The sequence below is a fragment of the Archocentrus centrarchus genome, chromosome 8 (assembly GCF_007364275.1).
Source record: "Archocentrus centrarchus isolate MPI-CPG fArcCen1 chromosome 8, fArcCen1, whole genome shotgun sequence".
Lineage (NCBI taxonomy): Eukaryota > Metazoa > Chordata > Actinopteri > Cichliformes > Cichlidae > Archocentrus > Archocentrus centrarchus.
Window position 1 is genome coordinate 22,428,444 of NC_044353.1, and position 24,682 is coordinate 22,453,125.

Consider the following 24,682-nt stretch of genomic DNA (forward strand, 5'->3'; position numbering starts at 1 on the left):
GGTCACGTGAACGTCGCCATGGTGCCAAGTGAGGCTACAGTCGGCTGCACCGTATGGGACATACGGACTGCACGCTTCGAGCTTAGCTGTGGTTCTGCAAGAAAATCGACATGAGCAGCAAAGAAACGTGTCTACTCCTCGGAGCGACCGGTGTCGGAAAGACGTTGTTGCTCAAACGTCTACAAAATATCCTTTGTGGCTATCTGAATTTCTTTGAAATAGGAGTTAAGGAAACAATACTAGAAAGCTTAACTAGCGAACTAATTTAGCCCTGTCAGCTTGCGTAGTAAAGTAGCTAAGTAACTGATGACAAGGATGTGTTTATATTGGTCAGCTGCTGTTGTTCACTGTGAAGTCTGACAGCGGCTGGAGGGAAAGACCTCCACAATCTCAGTATCCATTCCCCGGATATTCACGGGTGTGAGTGGAGGATGTGGAGTTTGTGCCTCCAGATGTCCATCACCAGCCCCTTGGTTTTTCCAGTGTTTATCTGGAGGCAGTTCTACTAGCAGCGCCTTCATGTAGGCATTTCACATTCATTGATTTCTATTTTTTTTCCCCCATTTCCTTTTATTCCAGGTTACTTTATCTAGATGATTGAAAGATAAGTAATTTGGCACACAATGATTGTGTGGGACCTAACCCATATAGACTTTAAATATTTAATAATATTTAACGTGCCAAATCAGTGGATTAATAAAAATGTTTTCTCTGAACTGGTGGCATGATCTTATTTGTGAGGAGACAACAGTACTCTCTTAGCTGTGACCTCACCAGGCTTACTCATAGCAGATATTAAATACTTATTTCATAACTCATAAAATATTGTACAAACATTTGAAAATGTTTACCTTTATAGCTGATGACGATGCTGTCTTCAGTGGATTTTTTTATTTTTCCCTGACCGATTTCATTTACAGTTGATTGTGCACAGTTTAGATGAATTAGAAACACCACCTTCAACTCTTCCCACAGTAAGTACTAATGAAAAGTTCAAGTGAGAAGTTCTCGGACACCGCATCCATGTAATTTCTCCATTTCCTTTAAACATCTGTAGGTAGGAACCAATCTGACAGACCTGACCCTAAAGAAGAAGAAGAAGGTGACTGTGCGAGAGCTGGGCGGCTGCATGGGGCCCATATGGCCCAGTTACTTCAAAGACTGCTCCTCTGTCATTGTATGCTCTTTTATACATACGGTTTATGTTTTCAATAGCTTTAATAAATTGAAATATTTGAGTAGATCTACCTTTCTGTTTTTTTCTCCATAGTTCATGGTGGATTCAGCCAACACTGCTCAGATATCCTCCTCCTGTATACAGCTGCTGTCAGTACTCTCTGCTGAGCCTTTGAGCAATGCCTCTGTGCTTATTCTCTTCAACAAGAGGTGACACACCATACACATCAGTTCCTACAAATGACTTACCATTCTTACAGGATGTCTAGCAGGTTTAATGCAAGATGTGTGTATTATTTTAATTGTGTATCTCAGGGAAAGCTAATCATTCCATTTGGTTTGTATTTTCATATTTTTTTTTCCACAGGGACATGCCTTGCATTATGAGCCTTATAGAGATAAAGTCCCTGTTCAGGATGGATGACATTGTTGCCTCTGCTACTCAGCCAATCACAATACTGGAAGCCAGTGCCCGATCTGGAGAGGGACTTAAGGAGGTTTTGAGCTGGCTGGAGTCCGTCATGGTTAAGTGATATGCATTCATCAGCTGCTTCATTAGGTACACCTGTACAACTGTTGTTTAATGCAAATATATAGTCAGCCAATAATATGGCAGTGACCTCAGTGCATTTAGGTATGTAGAGACAGTCAAGATGATTGCTGACATTCAAACCAAGAATCAGAATGGGCAAGAAAGGTGATTTAAGTGACTTTGAATATAGCACAGTTGTTGGCATCAGACCGGCTGGTCTCAGTATTTCAGAAACTGCTGATCTACTGGAATTTTCCCCACACATCCATCTCTAGGGGGTTTATAGAGAATGGTCTGAGAGAGGAGAAAATATCCAGTGAGCAGCAGTTCTCTGGCCTTGTTGATGTCAGAGGTCAGAGGAGCTAAGAACAGAAAAGGCTGCTGCTGGTGCTGTAATGGTGTGAGGGGTATCATTTTTGGCACAGCATTGTTTAAACACCACAGCCTACCTGAGCACCTTTGGGATGTGGTGGAACAGGAGATTCATATGACAGACGTGCAGCCAAGAAATCTGCAGCAACTGTGTGATGTATCATGTCAATATGGATCAAAATGTCTGAGGAATATTTCCAGCACCTTGTTGAATCTATGCCATGAAGAATTAAAGCATTGTAGAAGACAAAGTGGGTCCAACCCAGCACTAGCAAGGTATACCTGATAAAGTGTCTGGTGAATGTACGTATATTTGTTACTTATATAATGATACTGCTTTGACAAAAAAATGAAAACTGTTCTGCCTTTTGGTCTGTGACATTAGGATTCATTAAAAAAAAATTAGTTTAGATACTATGTTTAGGTTTTAGTGATGCACTTTTAGTGTAAGAGCGCGTATCTTTGGTACTACATTGACATGACTGTTCATAAGGATGAATGAGAGGGAGAAGTGGAAGTATGACAGGATTGGTAAAACATCACTGTAGGTCTTACTTTCATGCAATAGTTATTCTAGACAGATAAAGAGTGAATATGGGGGGTTCATGACTGTATTAGTCGCATGGCTGTGCACCATTTGATGAAATCCCACATCAGCCTCCGTCTGAAATAAAGTCAGCTCTTACACTTTAGATTTAACAAATACTAAAATGTGAGGAACAACTCTTAAACAACTTTATAAAGGATTTTTTACAGAACATTAGTCTCATAAGGCATGCAGTATTTACTTTGTTATATCTTTTTTTCTGTATTTATGAACTTGTTTACTGTGCATGTGGATTATGTTTTGATTGAGAGGAGCTGTTATTTGTGTTTCTTATAGCTTTTTTCTGTGTATTTTGTTATATTTTGTTAAAGAGTAAATGACAGATGTTGTTGACAAAATGGGAGGAACAAATATAAGCTGTATTGCTTACATGATTGCTGTATGTGACTACAGTGATTTATTACCAGCAGGGGGCGCAAACACTTTTTTTCAGTCTAGAAAATGGTACTGGGTGTGTTCCTGAGTTGTCATGATTTTATTTGACATCTACTGATACCAAGGAAAATGAATAAATGCAAGTCAATAAAGCCGTCTGAAGAATGGAACAGTGTTGTAATTATATTTGGTGAGAGTCAGTGGTTTGCAGGCAATGAATAAACAGATTCTTACATTTTCCAAGGTTGCTTAATAAGACTTCTTTGCTTATAGTCCTCCCAAACTATTATTTCATTCAGCACTTAATTTTATAATAGTAGAATGTATACACTGATTATTTTTCCACACTAGCTCTGTTCCAGCATAACATCCATATACCAGTATTGATGCGTCATTGCAGGCACTGGACAGGTGGATCTGTCTTCACAGGAGTTGGAGTATGTATGCAGTGACCACCTAAACCCATCAGACATCTTCCCACTACTTACAGCTTAGTTAATTGACAGCAAAACATTATCAGACTGCTTGTTTGTACTTTGTAGTCAGTTAGCAACAGGATATGACCTTGAAATTTTACTTGACACTAATAGGTTGATTAAAAAAAAAAAAGTGTTATCTGTTGTAGTCTGTTACTGCATTCAATAAAAGAAGAGCAGGATATGTTGCTGCGGTGAAGAGCAGATCCAATTTGTATCTAAGGGTTATTGTACTATACAAGAATATAAAAACAAGTCCATTCAGCTGTAGTTTGGTGTGCAGTTAGAGCAATGTTTCAAGAGCTTAATGAATTCCCATTTTTCTAAAATACTTTCTCCAGTTTAGTTTGTCCTCATAAGAAGGGGTTCTGACTGCCCTGTGCGGCCTGTGATCCCTGAGCACTGGCTGAAGAGAAGGGCAATAAAGGCTCAGGGAGGCTCACTGGCAGGTCCAGTCCAGGCTGGGTGGGGTGAGTATGTGACAAAGGGATGCTGGCACCCTGATGACTCGTAGGCAAGGGCAAGGAGGCACTGTATGGAAGAGAAGTGGCATGAGGGGCCGCCAAGGTGGAGCTGGAGCCCATTTGATTGAGACTTAGTTTTGGCTGATCTGCTTGGAATGGATTGGTGGGTGAAGGAGCACTTAGGCCTACATCAAAAGAAATAAAGAAAAGAGAGAAAAGGTCTGCTTTAAATGCTTATTCAAAATAGATTTACTTTTTCTGATGCTGAGCCTTGAACCTGATGAATCAGTCACTGCTTTTTGTCTCTCATGACGCTACAGTTGCAAGCACAGACTGTTCCTAAAAACTCCTCTGAGATTTAAAGGCAGGTGGCTAAAATTGAATTCTCATTCACAAGCCATGCCATCACAAAGAACAAAAAGTGGATACGAGCAAAAATAAATGCAATACTGGGAATTTCTAGCTCTCTGCAAGTAATGCAATATATGTATGGCATGCAGTGGTATGTACAACCAGCACCTGGCTGATTTAAAAAACAGGTGTAACTACTGTATTTCCATTAAGAAAGCACAATGACTGCACCTACAGTCAATAATACAATAACTACCTGATAAAAAGGGGTTCTTAGTCTTAGCTGAGGGGTTTGCTGGGATCAAGCTGTCCAAGTTCACCAAGGAAGCTGCTGAGGGGTCCAGGAAGGACTCAGGTGTCCGGCATGTTCGAGGCCTGGGGTCATTCAGGCTTTCTCGAAGGCGGGAAAGGTCAAAGAGCTCAGGACTGCCCTCTCGCCCACTAGCCCCATTTACCTGACCACCATCCATAGCGTCATCAAACGGGTCACCATCTGTCAGCAGAAAAGTAGGAAGACAGCACTCTAAGTGGGTGCGATGTACAAACACTAGAGGAAAAATAGCAGGTAATGCATCGTTTACCTGAGGGACTACCAATTCGGGGAGAAGGTTCCTTAACAGCTCCCTTAAATGCTGTTCTTTCTGATGGCGCAGCAAATGGATCAACACCTGAAGAGGGTAAAAACATGCCAGAAATGCTATCTAACTTGCTGTGGAATATATATAGCACTTCAGACAGCCATGAAACTTCTTTTTCTTTTTTGAGCTACTTGTAAACAAACACACCTGTATTCACAGGCAAAGCCCATACTCGGCCTGCAGGATTGAGGTTGGAGACATTGTTTTGTGGTGCATCCCAGGGGTTGGCTGGAGGTTCCCATGGTGGGGGAGGGCTGCGTGAAGGTGGAGGTACCATCCAGGGAGAATCTGCTCTTGGGATGTTGCCGTGGCCTTCTTTAACAAGACAAAAAAGTGAGTCTGTTAGCCTGTGAGCAGTTCAGATTATTTTGTAGAAATAAAAAAAAAAAAGTTTTATGCAAAAACACTGCGTTTAAAAAGAAAAAAAAAAAAATTGTGATCGACTATCTTCAGATGATTCCATAACATAGTCATCTACAACAATATACCACGACTAAGCTAACACGAGGCTCACCCAGGGAGTCCCAGGTGTCTGCGGCCCCAGCACCAGCAGCTGCACGGTGTGGGGCCCTATTCCACCGATGGTCACTGGGAGGCAGATCTGTGGGTACTGCAAAAACATCTACCAGGTCCATAAAGGAAGTCTGACCACATCAACAAATAAAGAAGAGAGAAAAACAATCAGAGTTGGTTATATTATATTATATTATATTATATTATATTATATTATATTATATTATATTATATTATATTATATTATACTCTTTCAGTGTACTTTTGATTTTTGAGTTTGACAAGCAGGTTTGAACTTTTCATAGTCATATACTTCTATGCTTATGTTTCGTCACCCTCACTGAGGTATTTCATACCCCGCCTTTATTCTCCATTTCACGTTTGCTCTCCTCCAGAGCTTTCTGGAGCTGGGTCTCATCTCCTTGGCGGCTGAGCTGCTCCTGTTAACAGATAAAGACACATGGAAGTCTTTATGGTTGGCGTCATACTATATTTACTCAGCGATGGCACGCAGGAACAATAGATAGCTTGTTATTTTTCCTGGGCAACATATGTATGCAAGTTGCACAAACCAGAAAATTCTCTGGTCAAAGAGAGGACAGAGCAGAGCATCGCTGTGATCTCTAACAGAGCAGTTCTATTGTGCTACTGTATATGAGTGCAGACAGAGAGGGAAAAAAAGGGGAAGGGAAGAGACAAAGAGAGTGAGACAGGAAGCGGGGGGTCCAAAGGTTGCAGAGATAGTACAACAAAGTGAATGTTATACAACTTTAAAAACAAACAAACAGGGAAAGCAAAGAAACCAGAAAGTGAGGAAATAAGTTCTATAGTTCTATAGACAGAAATAATCACAAAGAAATACTTGATGACTTAGACATCACTGACACTGATCATATATTGGCATTTATCGTGACAAGGGACTGAAACCAAATAAGTAAAATTCTCTCCTGCTCAGGCAAGCCTGAATCTGTGCTTGAAATGCAGTACTGTGCAAAAGTTTTGAGCCTTCTCTCAATTCTTTATATTTTGCTAGGATAATGAGAAATAAATACAGCAAGTTTTTGAAACGTGCAAACATACACGGAAATACAGGATTTGAGGCAAAAGCAGAATTTGTACAATTCTAAGGAGTTTAAAAGTCAATATTTGGTATGACCACCTTTAATCTTAAACATAGCCTGAACTCTCTTAGGCAAGCTTTCATGTAATTACTTTAAATAGTTTTCAGGAATAGTTTTCCAGGCTTCTTGAAGGAATTTTAAAGTGATTCTTTGGATGTTATCTGGATGTTATTAAATCTACTTCAGTAACGTTGAGGTCTGGGCTCTGGGGAGGCCAATCCATGACTGGCAGAGTTCCATTGTGTATTTTTTCTATCCAGGTATGCTTTTGCTGCATTGGCAGTGTGTTTGGGATCACTGTCATGCTGAAAAATGAAGCTGTTGCCAATCAGACCCTTTCCAGATGGTACTGCATGGTGGATCAATATCTGATGGCACTTTTCTGCATTCATAAGTCCATCAGTTTTGACAAGATCCCCAACAGCACTGGCTGTAATGCAGCTCCAAAACATGACAGAGCCTCCATTGTGTTTTACAGATGGCTGTAGACACTCACTGTTGTACTCTCTCCTGACCACCACATATTCAAATTTGGATTAATCACTCCATAAGACCTGTTGCTACTGATTTTTGAGTCCAGTTCTTATGTCATGTGGCATGCCTCAGCCTTTTCTCCCCGTTTCCCTTCATTAAGAATGGCTTCTTGACAGCCACCCTTCCACTGAGATCATTTTTGATGAAGCTTTGGTGAACAGTACATGGATCAAATGAAGGGCCGGATGCATTTCCCAGGCCCTGTGTCAGGTCTTTGTTGGATTCTTAAGGTCACGGCTTTCAGATACTCTTCATCTGCATAAGATAGTTGTTTTTTTGGGGGGTTTTTTTAGACCTTCTTTTGCCCTGGACTTGCACAGTTTCCTCATTTTTTGTCAGAACAAACTGCATACCATGCCAAGATATGTCAAGAAGTTTTCGGCTAACAGAACACCTGGCATCTAGGAAGTAAAATATAAAGAAATGAGGGGTGACTCAGTACTTTTGCACAGTACTGCAGTTCACATAAATGTGACCAGTGTGTTTATCTGCACCTTTCATTTTCACAATTCACTTGTTAAAAATGTCATGATGATTCTTCTTACTGTCCATTTCAAAAGTACATACTAAGTGGTTCAATGCCTCTCACACCCCCCGGGGCACTCTACCTGCTGGTGCTCCTCCTTGCTCAGGCTCAGGGCCAACTGGAGCTGACTTTCCTCATCCATATCCAGGGCGGGAGCAGGTGCACGTTGGGCTGGCTGTGAAAGTGTTAACCAGGGAGGGAATTACAGTCAGTTTCCTTTTTTAACAGAAATAATGTTGGGCATCCTCACAGTACTTTGCATGCAATTCTACAGGCATCCCAATCAATGTGAAGTAGCCAGTCCTTTACCCTTCCCTGACACCACCACACCAGAAGGTCAGCAGCACCAGGTCAGAGTCTGAGATGTGTGTCTCATACAAGTGCACTAAGAGGAGAAAACTTGTGGTTAGTATAATAAAGGATGAAACCACAAAAGGTTAATCTTTGGTGAAAGCTGCAGTCTCTTTGCTGTTCAAAAGTGAGTAAGTGATGGGGACCGTAGATCAATTGAAGGAAGGAGAGAAAGTAAGTAGTGCATGCAGTTGTTTCTGTGAAGGAAAAACACTGGGATGTGATATTGGGTTAAGTGTTTAGCCCAAAGGACAAAAAAGGCAAAGGTAGGGACATCCTCGATCCCTCCCAGCATACGTGTACCTTGTGGACCTCCTCTTTGCTGAGGCTCATAGCGATCTGGAGCTGGGTCTGTTCATCGATATCCACTCGCGGAGGTGGCTAGGGTTACACATGAGGGATTAGGAGGAAGGCAAATCAAAAAGAAAACATTGGTAAAAGTGTGCTTGATTTTGCTGTAGTGATTTTGAGGACAGTAAATAGGACAGCGTAATAAATATAGACTATGCAGAAAAGAAGAGAAACAGATCAAACGTGTGGATTTTTCATCAAAAGCATGGTTGATTTGTTTGCTTGCGGAAGTGGGAACTGATATGGGCTCTAGTATATTCCTACAGAAGCTGAGCAGGAAGTCTCAGAGGGCAAAGCTGCCCTTGGCATGGAGACTCGGGCAGGCTGTGGATGCCTGAGAATGGATCAATGCACACATTCTGTCTGCTTTTTCACTCTTTCACTCCCAGCTTCCTCACTCTTCAGCATTGCTCACATTGTTTGGTCAAAGTGCCATAACTGGCTACATCAGGGATAGAGCTGATGATATCACTTTCTGATGACAGTTCTGGGAAATGGTGGCCCAGCACACACAGTCAGACACACCACTTCACCACCATGGCTGCTGTTTAATGTTTTACTACTACAGAAAATGTCGGCAGCAACAGCAGCAGAGCGAAGAAGCCTCTTTCTGTCGGGTGCATGTGCTGTAAGCGTGAAGGGTTTGTGATCAGTGAAAGAGTGAGTGTGTTGTGTGTTTTTGTACCTTTTCACTTTCTTCTCGGCTCATAGCCAAGGCCAGCTGCAGCTGTAGCTCCTCTTCGCCACTGGTTGCTGGTCGTGCTTGTTCCAAGTCTGGAGCTAGTCGAGGAGAGGAAGAGGAGGCTACAGGGACAGAGAAAGAGCAGAGGGGAGTGGGGTTTTAGGGAGAAAAGGGGAGCCATAGGATGGAGGGAGAAACATGAACAGATGGAGGGAGGAAGGATATGGAAAGCCAAGAAAGAAACACTTTAGGCTGATTTTTAAGGTCAGAAAAGAGCTGGCACTGTTTTTGCATGTTAATTTTCCATTGCCTGTTGTTTAGGGCCTTTGATCGCATCGCTTGCCACAGTCTGCCTGCACTGAGAACAATGGTGCGGCTGTGTGGAGAGTTCAGTTAGTGGTGGGGGAGAGGAATGGATGGGTTGGAGTGGGGCCCACCTTATTACCCCGAATCCTGTGGGTGAGTTGCAGGATTCGGGTCCAGATTTGAGGGAGGGAATAGGGAAGGAGGGCTGGAAGTGTACCAGTTTGGGTGCCAGGCTGTGGGTCACAGGGCTAAAAGAGGGAAGCAGGCCACACGCTGGCAAAGTCAAGTCGCAGAAGCCAATCTTTTCCACCACCACCCCCACCCCCCAACCCCAAATATCCCTTGTCTGAGCTAAAATAATTGCTGCCAATTAGCTGCTGACAACCTACTGACCCCCTCCCACAGCACCAATGAGTATTTCGTCCAAAAATCCACATTCTTCAGTGTCCTGGAATTTCCGGGTGATCACAACATATCCTCCCTTTTTATATTTGAAATCAGCTAGACTAGAACAACACACACACATTTAAAACTTGTTTTTTTAATCATTCAGGTTTTTTCCTAGTCACATTCCACGCTATGACTTCTGGACTGGATAGGAAAGCCTCTCTCTAATAAACCATACTATTTTTGTAGTATCTCTGAACCACAGAACCAGAGCTTGGAGTTGGACACTGGCCACGCGTTTCCACTGGTGCACTCACTCTTGTTCGGAAAAAGTATGCAAGTAATTTCTATTAAGTGGAAAATCTGCTGAACAAAAAGGATCTTTGAATGACTAGCAATAAAATTTTTTTTTTTTTAAAAACCCAGCCACACAACGTCTGCGGGTATGTTTGCTTTTCCTTCGTGAACCAAGCCAAAGACATCAAAAGATAAACTTCTGCCCTTGAGAAACCACAGCTCTGCTACTAACACCCTTTTTAAACAACATGAACCACAAAGACCACACACTGTCCAAAGTATAGTACACACCAGTAACACCACTTTAACAAATGATGCATGCAGCTTTCCAGTTTGAGCTGTTGCCTGTTGTTAATAAAGTCACTGATCATCCCTGCTCAGTCACGCATCAAGCCACCTAACCACCTAACTGCTGAAGTAGCATATAACAGAGTATCACCACAAACAAACATGCTGTAAAACTTTTTTAGAGGGAAACAAGCACAAATTGGGCCTCCTCTCTTTTGTGAATCCAGTTTAGCTGCCAGAAAAGTGGAATGAAAGGAATGCAGAAGCCCAGTTGTGTGTAGAGAGCAAAACCAAAACTAAACAGGAGTCAAGCTGTTAATATCAAGGCTCGAACGGTGAAGAGAGAGTATAAAAATAGCATCAACGTGACAATCACAGGTAAAAACTACCGGTGCTGGGGAAACTACCTCAAAGACACCGGTTTCGATTCACTTTTTCAGGAGTTCCACAGGAGTTCACTTGTACTGATACGATGAACTCGTGACCACATTAATTTGCGACATCATGTGATTCACAGAAATTATAAAAGAAATATTCAAGTATCTGCTACTTTGTGCTTTCAGTAATGTAAGATATAAAGTGCTGCGCTTGTGTTTTTGTAGTAGTTGTCTGTAGTTACACTATGGTGTATATACATAAGACAGAAAAATGCTACTCACAGCGGAAGGAGGATGGAGAGCTTCTGCACCTGCCGACATCATCACTGGGGTATCCTGGGTATGGAGGAGGCATGGAACTAGAGCCTAAGCTACTGGTGACCCCTGCCATGCGTGTTTTGGTCTTCATTGCCTGGGTTCTCTCCTTCTTCAACTTTTCTTCATCTCTCAACAGAGCCACCAACTGTTTAGACTTTTCTCTGACATTGACACCCTGGTCACGTCCATCTCGATCTAAGTATTGAAAGTCTCTCAGTGTCTGAATGCTGTATATGTTGTCCCGGCAATCCCTGGCTACGCGCTCAGAGCCTGTTTTGATTAAATAGTCCAGCAGGGTGAGTGCCTTGTAAACATGTCGCCAATTTTTGCCGTGATCATTGAGCCTCTTCCAGATCATACCCATAACCTCGGTGAAAGCCACAACATTGAAGGTCAGATCTGCAATTTCAGCCATGAGCGAGCTGGAAGGTCCCCAGGGGTCATTGGAGGTGGCCTCTCTAACCTTTATCTCAGCCTCCGTGTAGTTGTTGACCATGTTTTTCACTTGGCGGCGAATTGATGAGGTCTGCATGATGGCAGCGGTTTTTAACAGCTGGAGGAAGAAAGTCTAGCAGCAGGCCAGCCCACTGTGTTGCTTTAAGGAAAATGGCTAGTTCAGCTTCGCAGAAAAATGCAGTATGGTAAAGGCCTATGGGAACTTCAGCAATGTCCACAAGTGTGTTCCTTCTGGAAGCATAAAAACATAATTTAAGCATGTAACACTGTACTTTATTCTTCTGTAAAATAAGAAATTAAGGTAACTTTTTTGGTTATATAACACCACCTCCTCATAGATCTTCTGTATGCAGTTACCAGCAGCATTAGTGAGTTCGCCCATTTCTCAATTTTTTTCCACCCCATTAATTGTGTTTGGAAGGAGAGGAATAGCTCCACACCTCCGAGCAATGTGAAATAAAACACCTAATCTGAGTTTCCCCTGAAACTACTTGAAGAGATGGGTGATGGGTGAGAGGATGCACTGCGCTGTTCCAAAGCGAGCAACAACCACCTTTGTCAATGATTTTCCCAGCCTATACAAAGCACATTTTTGTGTCATACCATAACTTATCTGCTGGTGTTATCAGAAAAGGAAGCCCCCCCCACCCCATCTGATTACTTCATCAAAGCAGCGGTGGGCATAACTTACAAAACTGCCAGTCTCCTACACAAATACACATATGTTTATCTACCAGCATCACCAAATATTTTACTGCAGCAATGAAATAAAATGATTATTTTGGCCATAAAGTACAGTGTCACTTTGTCCTGAACTTTGGATTGCTTTGTCTTACATAGTCAGGGGAGTCATACACTAACTGATAAGCCTCCTCTGCTCTACATAAATGAGTACAGAAATGAGTGAAGGGCGAATCCTCTTGACAGGAAATATGCTGTCATCAGTAAGAATTTCTAAAACATAAAAGAGGGAAATAAAGTAAAACATGGGCTTTTAAAATTGTTATATATTCTTTACAGTTGTTACATTTCTATTATGATACATTAAATATGAGGACACTGCAACTTTTGTCTCAGCTTTAGCTGTGAGTGTATTATAGCTGTACAAGGATGACTGCAGGTATGCTGTAAGAAGAAGTAAGTGAAAGTCAAACTATATCTGCTTCAAATGGCAGCAGGTTCAGTGATCAATGCAGGGCCAGTTCACTGCTTAGCCCCTTCATGAGATTACAGCTGTTTCTGTACACAGACACCGAGTGAAAACGTGTCCTTCCGGTAACTTCCTGTTAATGGAAGTCAGTAAAATGGAAAGGGTGGTGTAGGAGCAGAATATGTATTTACTGGGTATCACGCATCACAGGGTAATTGGTGGGCCTGACTATATATGGTAAGGGTTTTTTTTGGTTTGGTCAGGTGTTCCACCCGGAAGGGAAAAACAGTTTTTGACCGCTGAAGATGCAAGGACCTTGGAGAATTATGGGTGTTGATATTTCAAGTGTTTCTAGAAATATGTGCAAGTATAATGGACACTGATGATTGTGGATAAAAATAAATGGACGAAGTGTTCAACTGGCAAGTATGACTCAGACTTTGATTCATCAGGCACCGTGATCAGCGCGTCAATTAGGTTAGCCCGTGTGTAGCGCCTCAGTGGCTTAAAGCATTGGCTTAGCCTCTACAATCTAAGTCAAAAACTGTTCTACAAGTTCAGCGAACAAGTGGATTATTGGAGTTGGATACGAGTTTCGTGTTTGATGGATTCAGCGACAGCGTGGGTGCGGAAAGGAGGCTGTGTGTTTGGGAGCGGCACATCAGCTGATCGGCCTCAGCTGCCGGAGGCGCCGTCGGAGAGGATTGTTGCTGTTGGAGCAGCTGTCGGAGTGGATCAGCAGCGATGGCGACAAAGCGGACCATCTCTTCGCTGGATTTGAACAACGTTGACCTCAACTGGTATGTGTAGCGCTACCATCGGTATTAATGGCCATTTAAAAATAAACGTGTGCACACGTAATAGCGTAATTCCAATGCATTGGTTGCTGAAGTGGACGAACAGTTAACTTTGTACTGACTGATTTGCTATGTCGACTGTCGAACTTGTAAATATGGAAGATTGTGCAGCAAAGGCGGACAGTCCGTCTGGTGCTGGTGCGCCAGCTGCCGCTGGCATCTCGGACTCTGTGGCCAGCTGTAGTGGCACACAAACGGGCAAGCGGGTGGTCAAACTTTCTGCTAAAGCAGTTGCTGATAGGTTAGACAGATTGCAAGCTGGTAGGAAGGCAAAGCTAAATAAAGCTAGTAATTTAAGGAAAACAGTACAAGGTTTAATGCAAAGCGGGATGTTTTTAGAGGTACAAAGGTCTCTTGATGGTTTAATTGATTTATGTGATGAAACAAGGTGTATGCATGATTCAATGATGATTTTATTGCCGCATGAAGAAAAAGAAAAACATGAAACATGGTTTAAAGCAAAAATGATGTTCAATGATGAATTTATTGAAAATGCGAAAGAGTGGGTCAAATCTAAACAAATTCCTGTGTTTGAAACCGAAGGTGCTGGTAATTTGAATCTTGATGATTATGGTGATCAAGGTGGGGTTGAAGATATCAATCCTAATGACAGTGTTTCTAATATCGGTAAACATTCCAACAAAAGTGTCACCAGTAATAGGTCAAGCACAGTTTCCTCTGCACAAATTAAAGCCGCAGCAGAAAGAGCTGCACTTGTTGCTCGAATGTCAGCTCTAAAGGAACGCCATGCATTGGAGGAACAGGAACATCTGATAAAGAGGAAAAAGGAGCAGCTCATTTTGGAAACTGAGCTAGCAGCATCTACTGCTAAGTTGGCAGTTTTTCAGGCTTCGGATGAACAATGTTTCTCTCTAGCATCTACACATGGCATGAGCTTTTATTTTGAAAGGGAAAAGAAGAAACTGGCATCAAGCAACACTCTTGATCCCATGGCAAAGGAATACAAGCCAGTAGCTTGCAAAGTACCACAGCAAAAGGACATGCCACTAACACAAACCAAATTGCAACCAGTGGATGTGCGGCCAAAGCAACCTGTAAGGAAAATTTCAGTGACAAAGCAGCATTTTGACACACAGGATCAAAGGCATTGGGAAATGGCACAGGGTTCACAGCCTGCTGCAACAACTGCTTGGATAAATCAAAGTAATAGACAACAGAAAAATCAGCAAAGAACTGATCAGGCTCTACCTGAAGACATTGCCATCATTATGCATAAGCAAAATGAAATAACTGCTGCCCTTGTGCACCAACAGCGTTTATTGTCTCTGCCAGCACGCGACATTCCTGTGTTTGAAGGGGATCCATTCCAATATAAAGCTTTTATTAAGGCATTTGAACAAGGAGTGGAGGATAAAGCTAGTAAAGCTGACTGTTTGTACTATTTGGAACAGTTCACAAGAGGACAGCCCAAAGAGTTGGTGCGCAGCTGCCAGCATATGGCTCCTGAACGTGGCTACATTGTGGCAAAAGATCTTCTTCAAGAGCATTTTGGGAATGAATACAAGTTATCTACTGCATATATAGACAAAGCTCTAGCCTGGCCGTCAGTTAAGTCTGAGGATGTTAAAGCTCTGCAAGCTTATGCTTTATTCTTGCGTGGATGTTGTAATGCAATGGAGGAGCTTCATTATATGCAGGAGTTGGATATGCCAGGCAATATGAAAATGGTGATTTCCAAGCTACCATATAAACTCCGAGAACGATGGAGAGCTGTTGCTCATGACATTATGGAAACCTATAACCAGAGAGCTCATTTCACTGATGTGGTTGTATTTTTGGAAAAGCATGTGAGGATTCTATCTGACCCAATTTTTGGGGATATTGAGGCACATGTACCACAAAACATAGCTGGTTCAAGACCTTCTAGCAAGTTTAAATTACAAACAAGGACCAGAGGTACAGAACGTAGTTTTGCTACTACAGTAACATCGATAGATTCCTCTGAAGATAAATCTATGACAAGTAGTCTACAGAAACAGAGTCTGCATTGTTATTGTTGTTCATGTGCTCACCTTTTGGAGAAATGCCAGCTGTTTAAAGGTAAGAAACACAGAGAGAAGATTCGTTTCTTAAAAGAGAAAGGAATCTGTTTTGGATGTTTATGCACTGGACACATAAGCAGGGAGTGTAATAAACGGTTGATCTGTGAAGTGTGTAATCAACAACATCCCACTGTGCTTCATATTCCAAGGACAAATGTTGAATCAGAACAAACAAATAAGCCAACTGGAGTTAAACCATCAACTCTTCCTCAGGCATGTGGGCATATAGGGGCCGGAAGGAATCGTGGTGCTCTCTCCATTATTCCGGTACAGGTCAAGTCCACCAAGGGAAGTGAGGTCATGCAGACGTATGCATTTCTGGACCCTGGTAGCACGGCTACATTCTGTTCAGAACATCTCATGCAGAGATTGAATATTTCAGGAAAAAGGACTCAGTTTCTTTTAAAAACAATGGGGCAGGAAAAGATTGTTCCAGCATACTCCTTGTTTGGGATTGAGGTGTCAGGGCTGGATGGAAACAATTTTTATCCGTTGCCAGAAGTTCTCACACAGAAACAGATGCCAGTCACTTCAGATGATATTGTCTCTATCGCAGATATGGAAAGGTGGCCTTATTTGTCAAAGGTTCATATCCCTACCATAAATGCCAATGTTGACTTGTTGATTGGAATCAATGCTCCTAGGATATTGGAACCTTGGGAAGTCGTCAACAGCTCTGGAGATGGCCCATACGCTATAAGAACAGTGTTGGGCTGGGTCATCAATGGCCCTTTGAATGGAAACAATGGCACTTGTGATGTGGACCATTCTTCTGTTGTGGTAAATAAAATATCTGTGTCTAAACTGGAATCTATGTTGAACAGTCAGTATAACCATGACTTTAATGAAAGGACCTCAGAGGAGAGGGAAATATCGAGAGAGGACATCAGATTTTTGGAAGTCATGGAGTCTTCTGCAACTCTACAGGATAACAGGTATTGCCTGAAGTTGCCCTTTAAAAGACCAGATGTTATCTTGCCAAACAGCTTTACAGTGGCCAAGCAAAGGATACTTGGATTAAGGAGGAAATTTATAAGTGACTCACAATTTCATAAGGAATATTCAAGTTGTCTCAAAGAGGTCGTGGATAAAGGTTATGCTGAGCAAGTGCCTGAGCAGCAGTTGCAAGGTAGAAGCGGAAAGGTATGGTACATTCCTCACCATGGTGTCCATCATCCCAGAAAGGGTGCATTACGAGTGGTGTTTGATTGTGGTGCCACATATCAAGGAACATCATTGAACGGTGAATTATTGCAAGGGCCAAATCTCACCAGTTCCCTGCTTGGAGTGCTCACTCGATTCAGACAGGAGCCTGTTGCATTTATGGGTGATATACAGGCTATGTTCCACCAAGTGAAGGTTGCAGAAGTAGACAGAGACTTCCTGCGCTTTCTGTGGTGGCCAGAAGGAGACTTCCACCAAGAGCTCAAAGACTATAGAATGACTGTTCACTTGTTTGGAGCAGTTTCGTCTCCTAGTTGTGCTAGCTTTGCGCTCAGGAAAACTGCTGATGACAACAGAGGTGAATTTTCTCATGAGACTGTTCACGCTGTCAAACGAAACTTTTATGTTGATGACTGTTTGATGAGCTTGGGATCAGACAAAGAGGCTATCCAGATGATAAGGGAACTCATTGTTCTTTGTAAAAGAGGTGGATTCTTTTTGGAAAAATGGATAAGTAACAGTCGATCAGTGTTGCAGTCAATCGCAGAGGATCAATGGGCAAAGGATTTAAAGGAGCTGAATCTGGATCGAGATAATCTTCCAGTTGAGAGGGCGTTAGGTCTGCTTTGGTGTGTCGAGTCAGACTCTTTCAGATTCAAGATGGAGGTGAAACAGCAGTCTCTAACCAGACGTGGAATGTTGTCCACAACTAGTTCCGTGTATGATCCTTTGGGTTTTCTGTCACCAGTTACTTTGCCTGCCAAGATGATGCAACAAGAGCTGTGCAGGAGGGGCTGTGGATGGGATGATGCCTTGCCAGCGGATATCCTGAAACAGTGGGAAAGGTGGTTGGAAGAAATCAAGTTATTAGCATTTTTTAAGGTGGAAAGATGCATAAAGCCTAAGGGTTTTGGTGGCCTCAAACACAGCCAATTACATCATTTTGCCGACGCCAGTAAGGATGGCTATGGGGCTGTAACTTACATCAGACTGAGGGACTGCAAAGACCATGTTCATGTTGCTTTCCTTTTAGGAAAAGCCAGATTCACACCACTAAAATCTGTAACGATTCCACGATTAGAACTAACAGCTGCAGTCCTGGCAGCCAGAGTGGACGTGATGCTTAGAGCAGAGCTTGAAATGCAGCTGGATGAATCTGTGTTTTGGACAGACAGTACAGCGGTTTTGAAATATATTAATAATGAGGACAAGCGTTTTTACACATTTGTGGCAAATAGAATCTCCACTATAAGAGAGATTTCAAACCCTTCCCAATGGAAGCACATTGGCTCTAAAGACAACCCAGCTGATGCTGCATCCAGGGGGATGAAAGTACCTGACTTTCTTAAGAACCACAGTTGGGTCAAGGGCCCCAGTTTTCTTTGGAGGGCTGAGGAAGAGTGGCCGGAAGATTTTGTTGGTAAGGTGGACTCTGATGATCCAGAGGTCAGACAGGAGGCCTGGGTTAATTCCACTGCTATCGATTCCCTCAATGCCACTGACCAACTCATGACTTACTTCTCAGATTGGAGGAAACTCAAGGTGTCAGTAGCTTGGTTTCTCAGGCTTAAAGGACTTTTGTTACAGCTCAGTCGTCAAAGAAGGGGTTTGAAAGATTCTCATCCACAAGCTGGGCAAAGGGTAGTACAAAAGGCCACAGTAACATCAAAGGTTAAAACCCTAACACTCAAAGATTTGTTGGAAGCTGAGTTGGTCATCATATGCTATTGTCAGCAGCAAAGATTTGGGGATGAAATTTCTTCTCTATCTAATAAGGGAACGGTAAGCAGACAAAGTTCCATCTACAGGCTGGATCCAATTTTGGAAGATGGGATGTTAAGAGTTGGTGGGAGATTAAGCAAAGGAGCGATGCCACTGGAGGAAAAACACCCTCTCATCCTATCTAAGGATCAGCATATCTCTAGGCTTATCCTCAAGCATATCCATCAGTCACTAGGACACAGTGGAAGAAACCATACTCTGTCAGCTCTCAGGAAGAGGTATTGGATTACCAATGCAAATGCAGCTGTGAGGAAAGTCATATCTGAATGCAGCTTTTGCAGACGTTATAATGGGAGAGCAATGGAGCAAAAAATGGCAGATCTTCCAAAGGAGAGAATCATTCCAGACTTGCCTCCGTTTACAAACGTTGGAGTGGATTATTTTGGACCTATAGAAGTCAAGAAAGGCAGAACAACTAGCAAACGGTATGGAGTGATATTTACCTGTATGGCATGTAGAGCAGTTCATTTGGAGGTGGCGAATTCACTTGGGACAGATGCTTGCATCAATGCTATACGTCGATTTATTAGCAGGAGAGGTCAAGTTATTCATATCAGGTCAGACAATGGAACCAATTTTGTTGGAGCTGAAAGAGAACTGAGAGAAGCTCTTGCTTCGTTGAATCATGAGCAGATTCAAGGAGCTCTCATCTCAAATGGAGTGGAATGGAGTTTCAATCCGCCAGCGGGATCCCATCATGGTGGAGTTTGGGAACGTATGATACGCCTGGTAAAGCGCATCCTTAATTCAGTTTTGCATCAGCAAATGCTAGATGACGATGGACTCCATACTGTTATGTGTGAAGTAGAAGCCATTTTGAATGACCGTCCAATCACCAAGCTGTCTGACGATCCAAATGACTTGGAGCCTCTCACACCAAACCATCTTCTGCTGTTAAAGGGAAAACCTGCCTTACCACCTGGGCTTTTTGAACCCTCCGACATGTATGTGAAATGTCGCTGGAGACAAGTTCAGTATATGTCAGATCTATTCTGGAAACGGTGGGTCAAGGAATACTTACCATTGTTACAAGAGAGACAGAAGTGGAATCAAAAGAAACGGAGTTTGATAGTTGGAGATGTTGTCGTCATCATGGATTCTTCCGCCCCACGTGGTTCCTGGCCTCTTGCTAAAGTGCTGGAGGTTTTTCCTGACAAAAAGGGTTTGGTGCGTTCTGTTAGGTTGCAGACTAAGAGCAATATTGTTGAGAGACCTATTTCTAAACTTTGTTTGATACATGAGGTGTAAACTGATTTGCTTGCCTTTGGGTGTTTGAAATTTTCGCATTGGGCTCCTTTTGTTATTATTGAATTGTTATGTCAGTCGGCCATAACAATTAGGGGCCGGTGTGTAGGAGCAGAATATGTATTTACTGGGTATCACGCATCACAGGGTAATTGGTGGGCCTGACTATATATGGTAAGGGTTTTTTTTGGTTTGGTCAGGTGTTCCACCCGGAAGGGAAAAACAGTTTTTGACCGCTGAAGATGCAAGGACCTTGGAGAATTATGGGTGTTGATATTTCAAGTGTTTCTAGAAATATGTGCAAGTATAATGGACACTGATGATTGTGGATAAAAATAAATGGACGAAGTGTTCAACTGGCAAGTATGACTCAGACTTTGATTCATCAGGCACCGGGATCAGCGCGTCAATTAGGTTAGCCCGTGTGTAGCGCCTCAGTGGCTTAAAGCATTGGCTTAGCCTCTACAGGTGGTTTTAATAGAGCTAATAGCAGAAATACTGGTGCCTTAATAGAAGTCAGTTAAAGTCTTTAGGGCCGGATTTCTGCCTCCATTACTGTGGTACTCACACTCAAAATGAAGATAAATTCATTTTGAGGTAAACGCCAAATTTGGTACATTGATTTAGTTAATTATCACATATCTCAAAGTACAGCCAGGAAGGGAGGCAAAACATTCACAGACAAAACACACAACTAATGTTTGATTTCTGACCTTGACATAACAAATTTACAATTTCAGTCAAACTGTAATAAATAAATAAAACACCGCTCAGAGAACGCGCAAAACACTCCCTATGCGCTTTTTTTTTTTTATCGGTACTTGTAGGAAGCCAAACCAAAAAGTGTTCCCAGATCAGGCCTACATACCCTCTCAGGTATTTAATACGTGCTACAACCGTGAGAAAAATCATTGAACCGCAGGAGGAAAGCGCGGCTCTTTCACTACGTGCCCTTGTTCTGTCCCAAACTAGGAAGACCGGGGCCATTATTGCGTCAAATGGGATGATCGGGTAGGTGAAGTATGTGACCGTGACTCAGCCATGTTCCCGAGTTTAAAAGTTAAAACCCACGACAAAAAGAGAAGCAAACACTAAATCGCAAAGACCACTTTCATTGCGTCCACTCGCTCTCTCTTACCTTCATGTCATAGCGCGTCAGTGGGGTCCCAACTTGGGGAAGCTTTGGGTGGAATGAGAAACGCCTCCGCCTCTCGGCATAGCCCGTAGCTTTCGGACAGAGAAGAACTAGAGTAGAAAGATATTTAAAGCCCAGAGCGAAGCATTTAGTGAGAAGCGCATTGAATGTGTAAGAATCCGAAACTACAGCGCGGCGTCGAAAGGTGGGATTTGGTTTGTTATTAAACTAAGTTGTGTGTGCATATCACAAATCCAGGCACTGAGCCTGCAAATGGCACAGCCCCCTATGAGCGCGCGCGCGCACACACACACACACACACACGGTAAAAATGGATGGATAGAGAGGGAGAGAAGGGGAGGGAGGCCTGCTCGGTGCATGCAGAGTCAGACTTAACTCTTTCACTGCCTGATGGAAAAGCATCTGTGGTAACTGAAGCAGGTGATAACAGCTCATACTGAGGAATCTCTCACACAGGCTTAAAACAAAAGTGAATACAGTGCTATAAGTACAGCTTGCATTTTTTTCATATAAACCCTATATCTGTTTTAATTTTAGAAAATCTATTCAAGAGGTACACTAGCTAACCATTAAAGAACACACAACTAGACCAGTGTGCAATTTATTTATTTTTTTTGGTTTGTATTGCGAGATAAAAACAAATAATCTAAGTCTGCCATGGATCTTTTCATAGAAAGGTGGTGCTGGAACGCTATGTGAGTGAACATGGTCTCCCAGAGGGAGTCTACAAAGAGCCCCACTTCCTTTCCACCAGCTTCATCCATGCATTTCTGCTCTTTACTTATTTATTACCACTAATGGGTTTTTTTCTGAAGGCCCATCTTTACGCATCTGTTTTGTATTCACTCTGGCTTGGACTCAATCAAACATGCAAAGTAATCGCAGGGCGTCAACATGAAAGTACAGTGACGCTGTGCGAAAAATGATTACCTAAGGACAGAGAGCAGTGGGTCTCGTGGTTGACTGAGCAGGATATACAGGAAATACCAGCTCTAGGTTGTAACAACAAACACACTCCTGAATACAACAGAAGGGCAAAGTGTACACAACCATCAGTTCATCACAAGTTAATCAAGGGAAATGACGGATGCTCTTATGATTTGGTGGATATCCTTATTGATAAAAACATCTGAAATACATCTATATGGCACAGTCCTGAGTGCAGGAGTGTGCTTTTTGTTGCTTGTTGCAGCCACCTGTTGACTCTCACTGATCAGCTCAGTCAATCTCAGCTTCATATAACTCTTCCAGCCCTCCTCCTCTCTGTCTTTATTTGTCCTGAAAACAGATGCCTGGGCATTCTTTGTTTCCCAACAAAGGCGTGATGAGGTCAGGACGGGGGGGGAGTTGGGGGCATACAGGCAAGAGCTGGGAAAACAGAGGGGGGAGGTGAGAGGACTGCCAAGAGTGATGTCATACAAGAAAGGAAATCTGACTTCAAGTGTGTGTGTGTGCACTGGTATTGCATCTGTTGTGGAGACATTAATCTATTTACACAGTCCTATAAATCCTGGGGCCCCTCCTCTCTTATGGGACAGTGTATATAAAGTAAATCAATACATTTCAAAGGAAGACTTAGATTCTGTGTTAGTAATATAATGGTTATAGTCAGGGATGAGATGACACCTTATTCCATTAACAAAGCTGGATGGCTGCTCAAAATGTTAATAAAAACTGTGTAAAGTAACAATCTAAAGATTTTAAGACTCATCAAGAATCATTAAAACCCTTAAGTTCACTAAATCTGTTACAGAGACTGTTGAAAGAACTTTAAAGTATTTGAAGTATAAGTACAATTCTGAACCAGTTGGGGACTCTGTAAAATGTCAATAAAACCAGAATGCGATGATTTGTAAATCTCATAAACCCATCTTTTATTCACAGTTGAATACAGAAAACTATTACATGTTTAAATTGAGAAAACTGACCATTTTAAGAAAAATATTAGCTCATTTTGAATTTGATGGCAGCAACACATTGCAAAAAAGTTGGGACAGGGCCATGTTTGCCACTGTGTCGCACCCCCTCTGTTCTTTTAACAACAACCTGAAAACATCTGGGTACTGAGGATGCCAGATTCTGCACGTTTGTGAGAGGAATGTTGTGCTGCTCAACAGTCCTGAGTCTTCTTTTTCATATTTTTAATTTCAAAATCCACCAAATGTTTTCAGTTGGTTGAAGGTGTGGACTGCAGGCAGGCCGGTTCAGCACCTGGACTTTTCTTCTATGAAGCCATATTGCTGTAATATGCACAGTATGCAGTTTAGTGTCAGCTTGATGAAATATACAAAGCCTTCCCTGAAAAAGGCATCATCTGGATGGGAGCATATGTTGCTCTAAAACCTGTATATACCCTTCAGCACTGATGGTGCCTTTCCAGATGTGCAAGCTGCCAAATTCATAGGGACTAATACAACCCCAAACCTTCAGAGATGCAGGCTTTTGAACTGAGGGCTGATAACAAGCTGGGTGGTCCCTATTCTCTTTAGTTCAGAGGAAGTGGCCTCCATGTTTCCAAAAGAATTTAAAATTTCACTTAACCTGACTACAGAACAGCTTACAACTTTGCCTCAGTCCCTCTTGAACCCTTTATAGGGCACTCGTTGAAATACTTTGATATTCAGAATTTCAACTATACAGTGTTATTGGTGGACATAACAAAACTTAATTACTGTTGTGACATTTTTCAAAATGTTTCATTTAAATATAGAAAATCAAGGTTGACGAAGTTACCATATTTGGTTCCCTGTCCGTCTGTGGTAAAAAAAAAAAAAAAAAAAAAAAAATTCAATAAATATATATATAAAAATACAAGATAAACAAATATATGGTGAAAGGAGCATCCCTGCCAGCATACATAGGTGGACCCCATATGGTATAAGTAAGGGCAAACATTATGGGCCCCATAAGCTTTTTTCCATGGTGGCCCTACAGCGGTTTGCCCAGATAGGTTTTAACAGGCCCTGAATATGTGTTCATTGGGACCCAGATGGTTGACTTACATGAGGCCCATGCATGTGTTTTAGAAGATTACAACAGATTCTTTACAACATTACTGCTCCTCATGTCACTTGGGCCTGGAATGTCCTGGTTTTAGGTGTGAGGGACAATGTCAGTGTCTGCCACATGATCATCTTCCTTCTCATCATTGTCACTGATGGCAAGGTGGGCTGGCATAACCACAGTCTCTCTGCTCTTGCCATAAACCATCTAAACAGACATTTGCTAAAAAATTACTACACAAGCAATGAAACAACTAGAATAATGTCAAAAACTGACAAAAATCACTCATCTTCACTATTTAGAGCTTTAAAATGTCTAGAAATGGGTTAAATTTTTCGGTGCTATAAAAAACTTTGGTAATACACTGCTCAAAAAAATAAAGGGAACACTCAAATAACACATCCTAGATCTGAATGAATGAAATATTCTCATTGAATACTTTGTTCTGTACAAAGTTGAATGTGCTGACAACAAAATCACACAAAAATCATCAATGGAAATCAAATTTATTAACCAGTGGAGGCCTGGATTTGGAGTCACACGTGAAATTAAAGTGGAAAAACACACTACAGGCTGATCCAACTTTGATGAAATGTCCTTAAAACAAATCAAAATGAGGCTCAGTATTGTGTGTGGCCTCCACGTGCCTGTATGACCTCCCTACAACGCCTGGGCATGCTCCTGATGATGGTGTCCTGAGGGATCTCCTCCCAGACCTGGACTAAAGCATCCGCCAACCCCTGGACAGTCTGTGGTGCAACGTG

The 24,682-nt window shown here is 42.2% G+C and overlaps 2 protein-coding genes across 5 annotated transcripts; one reads left to right on the plus strand and one right to left on the minus strand.

The window, feature by feature from the left end:
* Nucleotides 1–45: 45 nt before the first annotated feature.
* arl16 (ADP-ribosylation factor-like 16) lies at nt 46–3,223 on the plus strand. 2 transcript variants are annotated; one of them, XM_030735151.1, is made up of 5 exons: nt 46–186; nt 919–974; nt 1,058–1,177; nt 1,271–1,386; nt 1,544–3,223. In XM_030735151.1, the coding sequence occupies exons 1-5, from the start codon at nt 111–113 to the stop codon at nt 1,707–1,709; spliced, it is 534 nt and encodes a 177-aa protein (XP_030591011.1). In that variant the 5' UTR covers nt 46–110; the 3' UTR covers nt 1,710–3,223. The 2 variants fall into 2 exon arrangements, with proteins under 2 accessions (XP_030591011.1, XP_030591012.1); XM_030735152.1 differs by having other exon boundaries at nt 1,058–1,102; nt 1,544–3,089.
* Nucleotides 3,221–21,185, minus strand: epn3a (epsin 3a). Of its 3 annotated transcripts, none has more exons than XM_030735148.1 (11): nt 20,898–21,185; nt 11,007–11,729; nt 9,073–9,191; nt 8,340–8,417; nt 7,768–7,860; nt 5,861–5,944; nt 5,506–5,635; nt 5,139–5,303; nt 4,935–5,021; nt 4,610–4,846; nt 3,221–4,187 (listed from the first exon to the last, which is right to left on the minus strand). In XM_030735148.1, exons 2-11 carry the CDS (start codon nt 11,572–11,574, stop codon nt 3,892–3,894), a joined length of 1,857 nt encoding a protein of 618 aa, XP_030591008.1. In that variant the 5' UTR covers nt 11,575–11,729; nt 20,898–21,185; the 3' UTR covers nt 3,221–3,891. The 3 variants fall into 3 exon arrangements, with proteins under 3 accessions (XP_030591008.1, XP_030591007.1, XP_030591009.1); XM_030735147.1 differs by having other exon boundaries at nt 5,139–5,306; XM_030735149.1 differs by lacking the exon at nt 8,340–8,417 and having other exon boundaries at nt 5,139–5,306.
* Between the last annotated feature and the right edge of the window lie 3,497 nt (nt 21,186–24,682).

Bases quoted from the DNA above. Each gene is read 5' to 3' on its own strand.
- arl16 (XM_030735151.1), top strand. From the start codon at position 111: ATGAGCAGCAAAGAAACGTGTCTACTCCTCGGAGCGACCGGTGTCGGA. The intron at 187-918 runs ATATCCTTTGTG...GATTTCATTTAC, and splicing joins GTTGCTCAAACGTCTACAAA to AGTTGATTGTGCACAGTTTA. The intron at 1,178-1,270 runs GTATGCTCTTTT...TTTTCTCCATAG, and splicing joins AAGACTGCTCCTCTGTCATT to TTCATGGTGGATTCAGCCAA.
- epn3a (XM_030735147.1), bottom strand. From the start codon at position 11,574: ATGCAGACCTCATCAATTCGCCGCCAAGTGAAAAACATGGTCAACAAC. The intron at 7,861-8,339 runs GTACACGTATGC...ACACTTTCACAG, and splicing joins GCAAAGAGGAGGTCCACAAG to CCAGCCCAACGTGCACCTGC. The intron at 5,945-7,767 runs GTAGAGTGCCCC...ATCTGTTAACAG, and splicing joins GCAAGGAGGAGCACCAGCAG to GAGCAGCTCAGCCGCCAAGG.